Source organism: Stegodyphus dumicola, chromosome 11 (genome assembly GCF_044657685.1).
Source record: "Stegodyphus dumicola isolate Sdum_Otavi_A_Nest chromosome 11, ASM4465768v1".
Lineage (NCBI taxonomy): Eukaryota > Metazoa > Arthropoda > Arachnida > Araneae > Eresidae > Stegodyphus > Stegodyphus dumicola.
The window spans coordinates 117363483-117376779 of NC_140778.1; the positions used below are offsets into that span (position 1 = coordinate 117363483).

At 34.7% G+C, this 13297-nt stretch overlaps 1 protein-coding gene across 1 annotated transcript in view; it reads right to left on the reverse strand.

Moving 5' to 3' along the window:
- Window positions 1-13297, reverse strand: part of LOC118183010 (uncharacterized) — a 36226-nt gene that overhangs the window by 12580 nt on the left and 10349 nt on the right. The window contains exons 23-24 of the mRNA XM_085826348.1: window positions 9528-9644; window positions 5127-5258 (exon numbers count right to left, since the gene is read on the reverse strand). Of these exons, the coding sequence (XP_085682474.1) occupies window positions 5127-5258; window positions 9528-9644 (249 nt within the window). The remainder of the gene's footprint in view (window positions 1-5126; window positions 5259-9527; window positions 9645-13297) is intronic.

A 13297-nucleotide genomic window follows, 5' to 3' on the forward strand; every position in this document is an offset into this window, starting at 1 on the left:
ATAAATAAATTCCAGAGCATGGAATGATGAAAAAAAAATCGACGCAGCTGGCACAGGGAGAATAAACAGCAATGCACACCTTAGAAGGTCTACACGAGTCACAAGAAGACACCTTAGAAGGTCTACACGGTCTACACCACCTACACGAGTCTCTTTCATTCCGGAAGCCCCGAAACTCACCATAAGCGTAGAGCACCTTTGGAACAAAATCTAATTAGGAAGTCAAAGCCGGTAAAAACAGGAATACCGCATGAGGATGTCAGGATCACGAAGAGAATCTGCCGAACAATTCTTGGGATAAGAGAAATCGAAATTCTTCTGCTGAGCTCTATGCCTTATGCAAACGCAAATTCTCGCCAGCTAAAAGCCGAGAGAAAAATCATACCCTCTGTCGGCTGTTCACGCGGCTCGCGAGAAGCAAGACCCGAAGGGTCAAGCCCCCACTTTTTCTCCTCTTACTGTTCTTGAAAATCAGAATCAGAATGATCTCTAGCCTGGTGCAAGCACCCAGGAAAACTCGGTTTCTCCGCCTCTGTGAGTTCATAGGCTTTCAAAAAAATCATAAAATTAAATCTTACCAATCCCGGAATTTTATGTTATCTAAATTGAGAAAATGACACACCCATGACGAATCAAACACCAGAAAATCTGACAATGCAATCCGAAAAACATCTGCACTCACATAACGTGAGAAAAAAAATAGACCCCCCAACTAACAAGCGAAACTAGCTTTTACGAGTATACAATTATTAGCCACCCCCACTGTCTTGAAGTAAGAAAACTGCAAACTTTAAACAAAGCGATTTCCGTTTCCCACGCATTAGCTGAAAAGACCCTACTACCTTCATTGTTGGAAAGGCCATAAACCAGATGTGTGTCCTCGCAACCGTCTCTCGCCCTTGTTACATTTCCTACTCAAGAATAATGAGTTAAATAAAACCTTAAGAGCTTAAGAATACTTTTTTTCCAGATTAAAATACACATGAATACAAATAAAAATATTAGAATAATATTAATTTGAAACACATATTAATAATTGAAATTCTCGACATAACATCAACAGCTTAAAATTTTATAAAACAAATTCATAATCAAAATCGCTGTTGTTTGTATCGAAAAGTAACCCGGATGGGATTTTTGCGTAAATGTCATTAAATTATACAAATTGCTATTATCCATCACACAATGAATCTTTCTTTTATGCGGAAATGTTCCATTTTTCGATTGGTATGGAATTGTCGTGTGTCGAAATACTATCGAAGCCCTGTTAAGGGAACTTCTGAATGTAAGCAAGAAACACCCCATCTGGAGACCGAAGCTTCGGAGCAGTGGTTTACCATTAGTGCCGAGCTGGCAACTCCTTCCTTTCTTGCCCACCTTTGTAGTTGGGCACCACTCCAGTCGCAACAATTAACTCCGATGTGGTGATCCATCTGCTCAGTCAGTCCCTCTGCAGAGGACCGAATGAAGCCAATCCCTCAAGTAAAGCCTCAAGGTCTACTCATGTTGCAATCCCATAGACAAGAGGCAGACAAAATAGTCCCATACGGTCCTTGCCGAGCCTGAACCATCCTCCGAATGAATGGAAAACTGTAAATTCCTGTGAACACTGTTTATATATCCTCGTGTTTGAGATTGCCTAAGTACAGATCCTAGCCAGTAGTTTCACTGGTTTTCCCCCGTGGGGGAACTCGATCAGGACAACAAATCACGGCTCGCACCTCCAAGCGGTGGCTTTGCAAATGCGGTCAAGAGCAAGAAACGGACGTTAATTACGGAAGGGGAAAGTAAACGGCTGATCATAAGGGGAGATATATTTTAAAAGAAAAGTGTTTTTAGGTCTCATTCAGTAGAGTTCTCCTCTGTTCTTCACTGCAAGTCAGTATTGGGTATAAGGAATGCACATGGTACCAGAATGGAGACAAATTACATAGGATACGAAAAGTTTTGAAGTGCTCTTTTATGTATCATTAAACAGCTTAATAATATAAATATGCACTTTTTGGTTAATAAATAAATAATTAATATTAATAAATTAATAAACACGCTTTTTAATAAAATAATACATAAACATATCAGTAATAAAGTATTTATAACTATATTTAGTAACAGTAATAGATTAGTAAATATCCATATCATTAATGTAATTAATGAAAGCCATTTGAAACCAAAATATGATTTGCATTAGTAAATTATAGTTAAGAATAATGTCCCCCATTGTTCTGATTATTATTGGAATAATTTAAAGATTAAATCCGATAGTATCTTAAGATGGTTTTGCATTTGGAAAAACAAGAATATAACTCATTTTCATTCACCGTTCTTTTCTTTAAAAATGACGAATATCTGTTTGCCATACACGTGATCAAATAGAGAGTAAGCGTTTAATCCATAAGATAATAAGTATTGATTAACATTTCCTATAACTACTTCCAGTTAAGGCTTCCTAAGAGCAACCCCCTTAATTTTGACTCGCAGCTTTTAATTTTAGACTAGGATATGAGCATAGAATCTACCTTTAAACAATGGTATTTTTTTTTAAACACTATGGCATGACAATGCCTAGTAATAATAGTTTTAGCGTCACTAAGAATCATTTTCTGGATTCTCATACTGATTTTTTTCCAAGAGATATTAAAAGTTTCAATTGACGAGTATGAGCAATGCATAATACATAACGTAAGCATACCATAAAGAGTATATAAATAACGTAAGCATACCATAAGGAAAAATGAACCCCGGCAAAAGCTGATCGACTGCTATTGAACTCTAAAGATGGGGTTATCAGAGGGAAAATGGCAATTAAAATCAGTTAAAATTCTGTTTAATTGATTTTAATTATTTATTTACTGTATCGATTTATTACTAATTGTAATGGCTTGGAATATTTCAATATGAATTAGCTGAATATTTTAAGAAAAATATTATGACTGCGAGAATAGAAAAAACATTTTTTGAATATTTGCTTTCTTATAGAATGCAGACGAATTCATTTTTACTCAATGAAAATCAAAATTTAGTAGGTGATTAATCTGTCCTGTATCGAGCATCTTAGTTCAGTGATCTGTATTAATGTGCCCTTTTTTAAAAAATTTAAATGCTTCAAGAATAATTAGAAAGGACATTATTCTCTTCTTATCCTTAAATTCTTCAATAAAAAACTGCATTTTCAGCTATAACCAAGTGAAATAATTCTCTAAATATAATTCAAAGCATAAAAAATAAGGTACATAAACGGCCTGGAAATGGAACTAGCATTGAGATTCTCTTTAAAGAAATATGGTGAAGCTTACAAAAAGTCTACGAAGTGAAGTAATTTCGCAGAATATTTTCTAACTCTTTATGATTAAATTGCATTCAATTATACTTTATAAGCGACATGTAAATATAATTTAATGTATATGTGTGGATATGTGTGTGTGGCTTACTAGCGGCTGAGTGGCAAAGTCGTTGAACTCTGGCAGGTCGATCCGGGGTTCGAATCCCGGCGAACGGGATGGCTATATTGGCGTTTTCGTGGTTTTTCCCACGTGTAACGTGCATAAGAAAGTTACTGCTTAGAAAGTTCTCCGCGAGGCATCCTTACCCTTAGGCAAATAGCCGTCGAATGCTTTGCTATAATAAAACAAACCAGACTAAACAATAGCTAATAAGTAGCTATAAACAATAAATAAGTAGCTTAACAAACCGCTATATTTTATGTATACTTATAAAGTAGTATTTAGTAAATATATAGAATGATTAAAAGAAAGTAAAAATCGGATCTCAATTGATTGTATATAATGTAATCCTTATGAAGACCCTAACTCTTTCAAAATGCAAATCCCCTTCTTTCTCACTTAAAGTCGTAACCCAAAGGAGAACAAGTAAAATTAAACTTCAGATACGTATACAATACTGAATATAATACAAAAAATACAAAATATCAAAATAAATTATATATGTACGAAACCTAACTAACCATTTATATTGATACTGCATAAATATTCGTATGGTAATGAACATTATAAATATAAAAATAAATTATATATGTACGAAACATAACTAACCATTCATATTGATATTATGTAAATATACGTATGGTATTGAACATTGTATAATAAAGATATTTTTCTTTGATATTTTATACCTTGTTCTATATTTGGCTCCATTTATATATACCTACATATATCTATAAGATAATTAAAAGTTAAGTTGTAAGAACAAACGAAAAAAGAACAATTTTGGTCAAAAATTTTTGCGCATTGTGCTGCAAAATTAAGGAAATTAGAAGATAAATTTTAGTACGCACGCCAAAAAGTTACCAAAAACTGTGGCTCCGTGAAAACTTCAACATAAGCATATTTAGTTGCTATGAAATGTGTGAATAAAAAAGAATATAAAAATGCAGTATTTGAATATTCACAAGTAAAATTAATAAAATGTAAGCTATATGCTAAACGAATTTAGTAATTTTTAACACAGTAAAAGGACGTGAAAAGGTTGAAAGCCATTTGGGTTATGACTATTTTCTCAGATACCTACTACTTCGCATACATGTAACATAGCATTCGAAATGAAAACCTCAATATTTACTACAAATTCATTCATGTAACAAATATCTCTTTCCCTCCTATGTCTTTAAAAAAAGATGTTATTTGTCTTACATTTTATCGTTCAATAGTACATTTTCATTGTACAAAATTGCATTCATTCGAAGAATTCAATTTGTATATTCCTCTGTATAAAACTGAATGTAGAGAAGTTAGATGTTTAAACGACCCCCCCCCCCCCCACATTTTCTCAAGACCCCGAGCAAGATTATCCTCTGCTTGTCAGTCTCCCCCTGAAAAAAGGGATTGTAAATTTACGACCTGACCGCATATAGGGGGATTTCCTCCAAGCGAGACTACTTTTGTAAACGCCTTGCCATTTCAGTCGTTCTGACGCGTCTGCGAATTTACTCTACCTACCTGCACAACCACTGCTAGACAACTAGTGCCATCCGCCTAGAACTCTGGAGATAAAGTATTCCCTCCACAATAATTACTTTTCAAATGCTGATGCTGGTAACCTTTTTTTTGGATTTACGTACGTACTTCATCTTTTATTCAGTTTTACAGAAGTTATAATACTATATACCTTACCTTTTTTGTAAGTTTCGCCATTGAATACATAACCTTCCTTACAGGTACATTTCACTCTTCCAGGCTCATCTAGCAAATCTTCGCATAAACCGTTTTCACCACATAAGTGTGATTTGGTTTCACAGAAGTTAGCTGAAATTAAATAATGTAAATTTATTAATGCACAGCTAATATTTATTCTTAATCTGCTTTACAATAAGCTGCATGTTTTTATTGTGCGAAATGTACTATAAACAAATGTGAAATATTGTTCAAAATAGTAAATTATTGACTTTATACTATTGCATGTATTTAATGTATATTTTCGAAAAAAAGAAATTATTTTTCATTATCTTCTTTAAACAAATTCATGTAAAACGCTTGTTAATATGTGCAAAATGTTTCGAATTACAATAATTCAAAATGTAGAAGCCCACGTATGTCTTAATTCCAGGGCTGGAGAAAATAATGGCTCACAGCAAAGAAGTTGCATGTCAGTCGTAATAAAAATAACATGTTAAAATTCTGGAAGCTTTCGGATTTTATATTGAGCACTAAAGTGGTTTTTTTTTTCCATTTACATACACATTCACGTTACGAGAGTACTTGGGCTAACCCCCTTTGGTCTTAAAACATTTAAAAACAGCATCTTTAGAATTTTCAATAGACAATCTGGCACGCTGGAGATAAAAAGGTTTTATTCGGTATCGTGTTGTCACTGTTCACTTTGAAATCGTTGAGTGTTTTAATCAAAAATTTTTTAAAGTCTTACAGAATATGAAACACATAATAAAACAAATTCGAAATTGAAAATTCGGGCTTCCAGGTGCCCATGTTCGGGTGAAGGACCTCAAAATTCGATGGCTCTGTGTACCGTTGCTTTTTCACAGTGGGAGAGACGTATATACTTTCATGCAGATTCTTCATTATTTAATTTGTTTAAATAAAACATAAGGCGATAATATTTGATGGCAACAATCTGAAAAGACATTCAACGATTTTAGTGATTCGACGCAAAATGCCGTTTCGAGACTAATAGCCCTTCTTGGCCACTGTCTTTTTTGGCTGCTAATGTTTCACATATTTCACAACAGTATCTTTTTTAAATGCAGTAGTTGTGCTCAGGATGTTGATGGTTAACCAAACAAGAGCTCATAACTGTGTGGGAATTACAAGTGTTGTATTTAAAATATTCAATATAATTTTGTGTGTGTGTGTGGTACAGATTAAACTGAAGAAACAGTATTATCGTTTTACGAATTTATCTCACAAAAGTAAGCAGATTAATGAAAGAAGTATTAGAATACATAAACGTTTGTATTCTTATACTGAATGTATAAAAGATAACTCTCTCTCTACTCTACTTTTTTTTTTTTTTTACTTTAAACATCAGGTACTGTATCAAAATTTTGCATAACATGTACAAAGGCTTAGTTATTTTCTTACTTTCTCTCTTTGCTTCAGGTAATTTTTGATCTAGGTGACAACCATTCACGAGGTACTAACTAAAGAAAGGAGGGCTTTAAGGCACTAAACCAATTAAAGACATACTTAGTTAAACTATGTAAGGATTTAATTATTTTCTCCTTGTAATTTTCTGCCTGTATATTTAAAGCATTTTTAGAAATTTCTTTTCGAGTCAATATTTATTAATAGATTCCTATAATTGAGAGAGTCTCAAAAGTCATATCTACTCATTCAGCATATTGCAAAGAAATTTTGTCGAATTCTACGAAAACTGAGAATGAAATTTAAAGGTGCTAGAGCAATAAATACTATTATTCTCTACCATAATTTGAGGAGAGATTTCGGATTAGCTATGCAAGATGGTATTGCATAGCCACCAAGCTACAATGTAAGGTGTTTCTAAATGAATATCGGGGTTTTTAACGCTTTTTAGTACTTATTACATGAAACATAAAATCATAATTAATACACTAGAAAGCCCGGCGGTCATACGAAATGACCGCTGTTCTAGATATTATAAATTGTAATTAAAATGATTTGTGCAAAGGTGTCTTCTAATTTAAACTGAATTACCCACGGCAGGCGGCGAGGGCAGCCCTTTGTTTACTGCCCCACGGGGTTTCCCCCTTCTACTTGCTTAATTTCTTAAAGTAGAGTACAATGAAGCAAACCACTGGCGGTGCATTTCTTAAGAGTCCACCGCTAGTTCAATCAATAAAGATGATTTAAATAATGAAATATTAATTCACATGTCAAAGATCTCTTTGTACACAACGTTTCTTGTGTAGATCTTTCCATCATTTTTAAGCTCGCCTTGCAGAGGACCATCCAATATTTTTAATTTTACGTCCGTTCTTTCACGAACTCTTGAACAGGCAAAATAAAGCTCACCGTGCCCAAATGCAGGCTCAGGTAAAAAAATGCCAACACGCTTAAGCGTTTAGCCCTGAGACTTATTGATGGTCATAGCAAAGGCAAGTTTTACAGGAAATTGTCTACGTCTCAATTTAAACGGCAACCCTGTGCCGTGCAACTTCACATCATTGGCTAGTACATTTACCCAAGCAACCAATAAACTGTCGGCGACAAACAGACACTTAACCCGCATATATATATATATATATATATATATATATATATATATATATATATATATATATATATATATATATATATATATGGGGTGAAGTAAAATCATCTCCTCCGAAACGTCTGGCTCCCGGGCTTAGCGAAGCACATCATAGAATTCCGCAGGTCCGTGGCACACCATTTTGACCATTTGCGTTTTCTTGGGACTTTAATTAGCCGAGATATTAATTAAAAACTAATTTTGCCCTACGTTTTCCCTACATTCTCCACTTTCTTTCTTGGGTTTTCCCTATTAGAGGGATTTGGCTGCGTGCCAAATTTTTTTTTTCTCGAATATCTACGGAACGGCGCCGAGTTGAAATTCGAGACGCGTATTCTCCGATTCTAAAATGTTCTCCGTATCCATCGATACCGTTCTCATCTTCGTACGACTTTAATCGGTTGAGATATTAATTAAAAAGTGCGGAAATGTTAATTTCCACGCTCATTTTTCCGAGAGCAACTCAAACAGTTCTGTTTGTTGGTACTGAGCTTTACAATAGTAGCAAAAATGGAAAATAGCAGCAAAAATGGCGACTGGTGAAGAGAAACCCTTTTGTGTCCTGTAGTTTGCAGAGATCGAATCTGTAGCTTCTGTGCAACGTGTGATTCGAATTAAGTTCAGATGTGATCCCCAAAGTGATAATAACATCTGTAGATAGTATCATCAGTTTGAAAATACCGGCTGCCTTTGCAAAGGGAAGAGTACGGGACGACCAAGGGTTAGTGAAGATAGTGTTGAGTTCATAAAGGATCGTGTGAGTAAGTTCATAAAGAATCGTGTGTTTGTGCCTCCACTACCCAGCGTACTTACCTGACCTAAGAAACAGGATTGAGGCAGCTGTTGCAACAATTATACTACAAACACTAATCAACGTTTGGGAAGAACTGAGCTATCGACTTGATGTGTGCAGTGTGACGAAAGGTGCTCATATTGAACACTCGCAAGCTTGTAGGTATAACTGCTTGTTTGAGTTGCTCTTTCATTTCATGTATAATTATAACTTTAAGTTTTACGTAATAAATAAAGCGCTAAAACCCCGATATGCATTTAAAAGCGCCCTGTATTTCATAAGGTGAATAAGAACTTTAGTTATATCTCGCTGTATTATTAAACCCTTAAATTTATATTTTTAGATCGTTTCTAATACAGATACTTTTCAACAAGAATGAAATATAAAATAATTATAAGAAATGCAGCTTAAAGTTATTCGCTTGCAGCCAGTCATAACGCTAAATTTAAGATATATTCTACATACAAAATAAAAAAAAAACCACAACAAAACCATCTCCAAAGGCATCCTAACGTGTTTTCCAGTGTACTGAAGTTAAAAATGCATGAAAAATAAACTTTAATTTTAATCACCTAAATTTTGAGATTTAGAGGGATTTTCAAGTAACATTCTTTTGAATGATTACTGAGTTAAATAATAAATAAAGTTCTTTCGACTAGTCGACTAGATACTTAACCTTTTCAAATTCTGGGACTTTGATTCGATGGTCAAAAGTCCAGTTCTGGCAAAGTATGGGAAATCCGGAGATAAGCTACACAACGTTATAATTATTAATACTTAAAACATATTGCAACCTTAACGTTCATCTAAATTTATATTCTCGTATCTTACATTCAGGTACTCATTTATTATTTTATAAGTATCTTATTCAAATTAGAAATTAATATGTATAAGACTTTTAATTAGGAATATTGTTTTCTGGCAATATAAAAATTTATTTGCACAAGCTTGAAACTGATTATTCATTAAATTCTTTATACGAATTGAAGTAATATTTGGTTAAAAAGAAATAGGCTATAGAGTAAAAACTCACGAATGCACTGTTTTTTACTGTCTCTTTTGAAATGCGCTTTGCACTGGCAAACACTGTTCTTGCATTCTTCATTGGTACCATTGCACTTCCCTATCATCAAGGGGCATTTGTCCACAACTGTAAGAGATAATGATAATGTATAAAAGAAATGTTCGTGACACAAAAACATTTGCATTGTGATATTTGTTAAGTAATGCATATATAGAAATACAAAGGAAAAAATTCTTTGCAATTTAAAACGAACAAATCAAAAAATGTACTGGTATAAATCGAATCCTTTTTGAATGAGAATATTTGTATGTCACAGATACCAAGTGATTATCTGAGCTAGATAAATTAATATAGAAGTAACACATGCGAGGAAATAAGTCAGTTAAAACCATGTGATTTCTGCTACACAACTATGAAAAATATTGCATTCCGTTTGAGGTGACGGTTATTTAAAATTCCTTCCACCATCTCTAAAGCCCACCAGCGGCCGAGCGGTAAAATCGCTGAACACTGGTAGTTCGGTCCGAGGTTCGAATCCCGCGAACGGGCTGGCTGCATGGGCGTTTTCGTGGTTTTCCCCATGTGTAACGTGTATACGAGCCAATTTCCCTTAGAAAGTCCTCCACGAAGGCATCCCTCTTCTTAGGCAGATAGCCCTCGAGGCTTTGCCATAATCACACACACACACACCACCATCTCCAAATACGGGCAGTCAGTAATGAAGGTACACTGCGCAAAGTTCTATATCTTCCGTTCTACTGGGCCGAGTGACGAAATTCAAATTACGTTTTTCATGTCTCGAAAGCGCGACATAGAATATGTATTATATATATGGCGTTAGTCTAACATAATTATTTTGACACAAAACCGGACTTTTTCTGAAATGACATGCAATTTGTTTTCCATATTTCGATTTTATCACTCAAATTGTGCCTAAATATTACATTTTGCAGAATTTACGGAGAAATTCAAAAATTTATCTTGGCGCATTTTTTTCAGTCTGTGCCAAAAATAATTTATTTCGCGAATTTCTTAATTAACAATAACCTATTTTACCTTCCATTTTTTATAGCAGACGAGCGGATAAAAAGTTATCTTTTATACTTTCAAATAATTTTAACAAAGTGCGTAAACCATATTTGGCGTTATTATCGCTCAAAAAAAGATGCCAAATTTCAAAACACCCCAATATGGAAATTCATGTATATCTTAGAAAATTTTGAATAAAAATTTTAATTTTTTGTAGTTGTCCCTAGAAATACATCTGCTTTAAGATGAGGTTAAAAATTTTATAGGTTATAATGCAAAACGTTTTTCGGAAAATTTGTAAAAAATATTAAAAAAAAAACATAAATTTTAAAAGTACATCATGAGAAATGTGCGAAATATATTTAGATCAAGCCTAAATTTCGAATTCTGGAAGAAGGAATCAAGCTAGTTTAATAAAAAAGAAAGAGATTTTAATAAATATATATCAAATTCAATTAACATTGAGGAGCTAAAATTGTGAGAGCTATTTTTTTAAAAACCACTCGTGCGATTTTTACAAACATGGCAGCTTGGCATTTTGAGTCGTAAAATCGAACTATAGAAAAAAATTGGGATGTCATTTCAGAAAATGTCCAATTTTGTGTCAAAATACCTATATTACTAGAACAATGCTATATATAAATTTAATGCATATCCTAAGTCTTGCTTTCAAGACATGAAAAATGCGAGTTTGATCAATCGGCCCAGTAGAATGGAAGATATGGAACTATTCCATCTTTTTCGCAGTGTACCTTTTAGTATATTATAATACGGCTAAAACTCGAGATCAGAACTGAAACCTTTTCATATTAAAACTCCTTAATCTATTTAATACAAAAAACGCTAAAATATAATATTTAATGTAAATCCGAAAACGTCACAATATAAAATAAAAGATGATACTACAGGGGTTGGACAAAAATATGGAAACACCTTTAAAAAAACATGTTTCTTTGCTTAATATGATGTAGGAAACCCGTTGGCATCCAAAACAGTTTGCAGTCTTCTCGAAATGGATAAATACAGTTCCTGTATGTTTGCCAAGGAAATATTATACCATTCTTCCTGCGAAACGGTGGCAAGTTCAGATAACGATGTTGGCGGTGGATAACGAGAACGCACTTTCCGTTCCAATGTAGACCGCAAAGGTTCGATAATATTCAGGTCTGGTGACTGTGGTGGCCAGGGGAGATGGGACAACTCATCCTCGTGCTCAGAAAACCAGTCCTGGACAATGTGAGCTGTGTGAACAGGGGCTTTGTCGTCTTGGAAGACACCATCACCATCTGGGAACAAAGTTTGTACCATGAGATGAACTTGATCGGCCAAAATGTTCACATAAGTCTTGGCAGTCATGTGACCTGACACAGTTATCATGGGGGCTAGCAGAGAACCACGATATGGCTGCCCAAACCATAACAGAACCCCCTCCATGTTTCACTCTTGGCAACAAGCAGTCTGTATTATAGGCTTGAGATGGCGTTCTCCAGACGTAAACTTGGCCAGAAGTGGGAAACAATGTGAAAGAAGACTCGTCAGACCATATTACTCGCTTCCACTGCTGTATAGTCCAGGCTTTATGACTTAAACACCACCTTTTCCTGTTACGGGCATTAGCATCACTAATGAGTGGCTTCTCAATTGCAGCACGGCCAGCAATTACCTATTTATGAAGCTCCCTTCTAATTGTTTTGGTACTCGTAGGGTTCGGTAACACAACATTCATTTCAGCAGTAACTTTTGCAGCTGTGGTCTTCTTATTTTTCGTCACAATTGCCCTTAATGATCGTCTGTCACGATCACTCAGGCGTGACTGTGCGTTCCAGAGTGATATCAAATTTAATATTTCAGAATATAAATATTTCTCTCCAGAAAGAGCAGTATCTTACTCTTTGACAAACAGCATGTCTATATGCGACATTCTGAAGGTAGAATGAGTTTCAAGCTAGCTGAAGATATTTCGCATTTTAAGCTATAGCCTTCTGGTAGATACTTTCCCGAACTACCCTCAAATGTATTATAACCCTCTGGATTTTTTTCAGGAAGTTATGAACTTAACATGTAAATCATAATTTAAGACATATGAATTTTTTTGTTCCGGATGAATGATTAGTGAATTATGCCTTGACAAGAACTTCTCTTTTAGGAAAGCTTGCATCACTCTTGAAAAATACTTTACAAGTGAAATTTTTAATCTAACGATTAACTAATGGACGTGTGGGTAGTGGGGGACTAGTGGGGCTTTTAGTAATACCGTGGGACTGAGAGCAAATTTTATTTGTAGATCAAGAACCTTCTCCCTTCGGAATGGATATAATCTTATTTTTTGATTCACAACTTGTTTATATACGAAATACTCAAGGAATAAATTTATACAAAGCATGCGCTGGAGTTAGAAGTATTTTTCCAAAAATATTCGCATCTCTTAATCCTTAACTTATAAGGTATTTCTTCAGCCTTCTTTATACCTTCGTAGTGTAGTGGTTAGTACGCTGGGAGCCTATTCGAGAGGTCCCTGGTTCGATTCCCGGCAAGGACATTGCTCATTTTTCTAGTCTCCTGCTTCTAAAAAATATCTAATCTCCCTACAGTGGCGCCCGAACTAAAAGGGTGGTGGATGATGATACTTCACACCCACGATTTGGCGATTGGGTCCCCTAAAACTCCAGTCGCTCTTTAAAAGCGGGCGTATATAACGTATTTCTCCCTCCTTCTTAGCATGCCTTCTCAGTGCTGTGGTCAGCACGCTG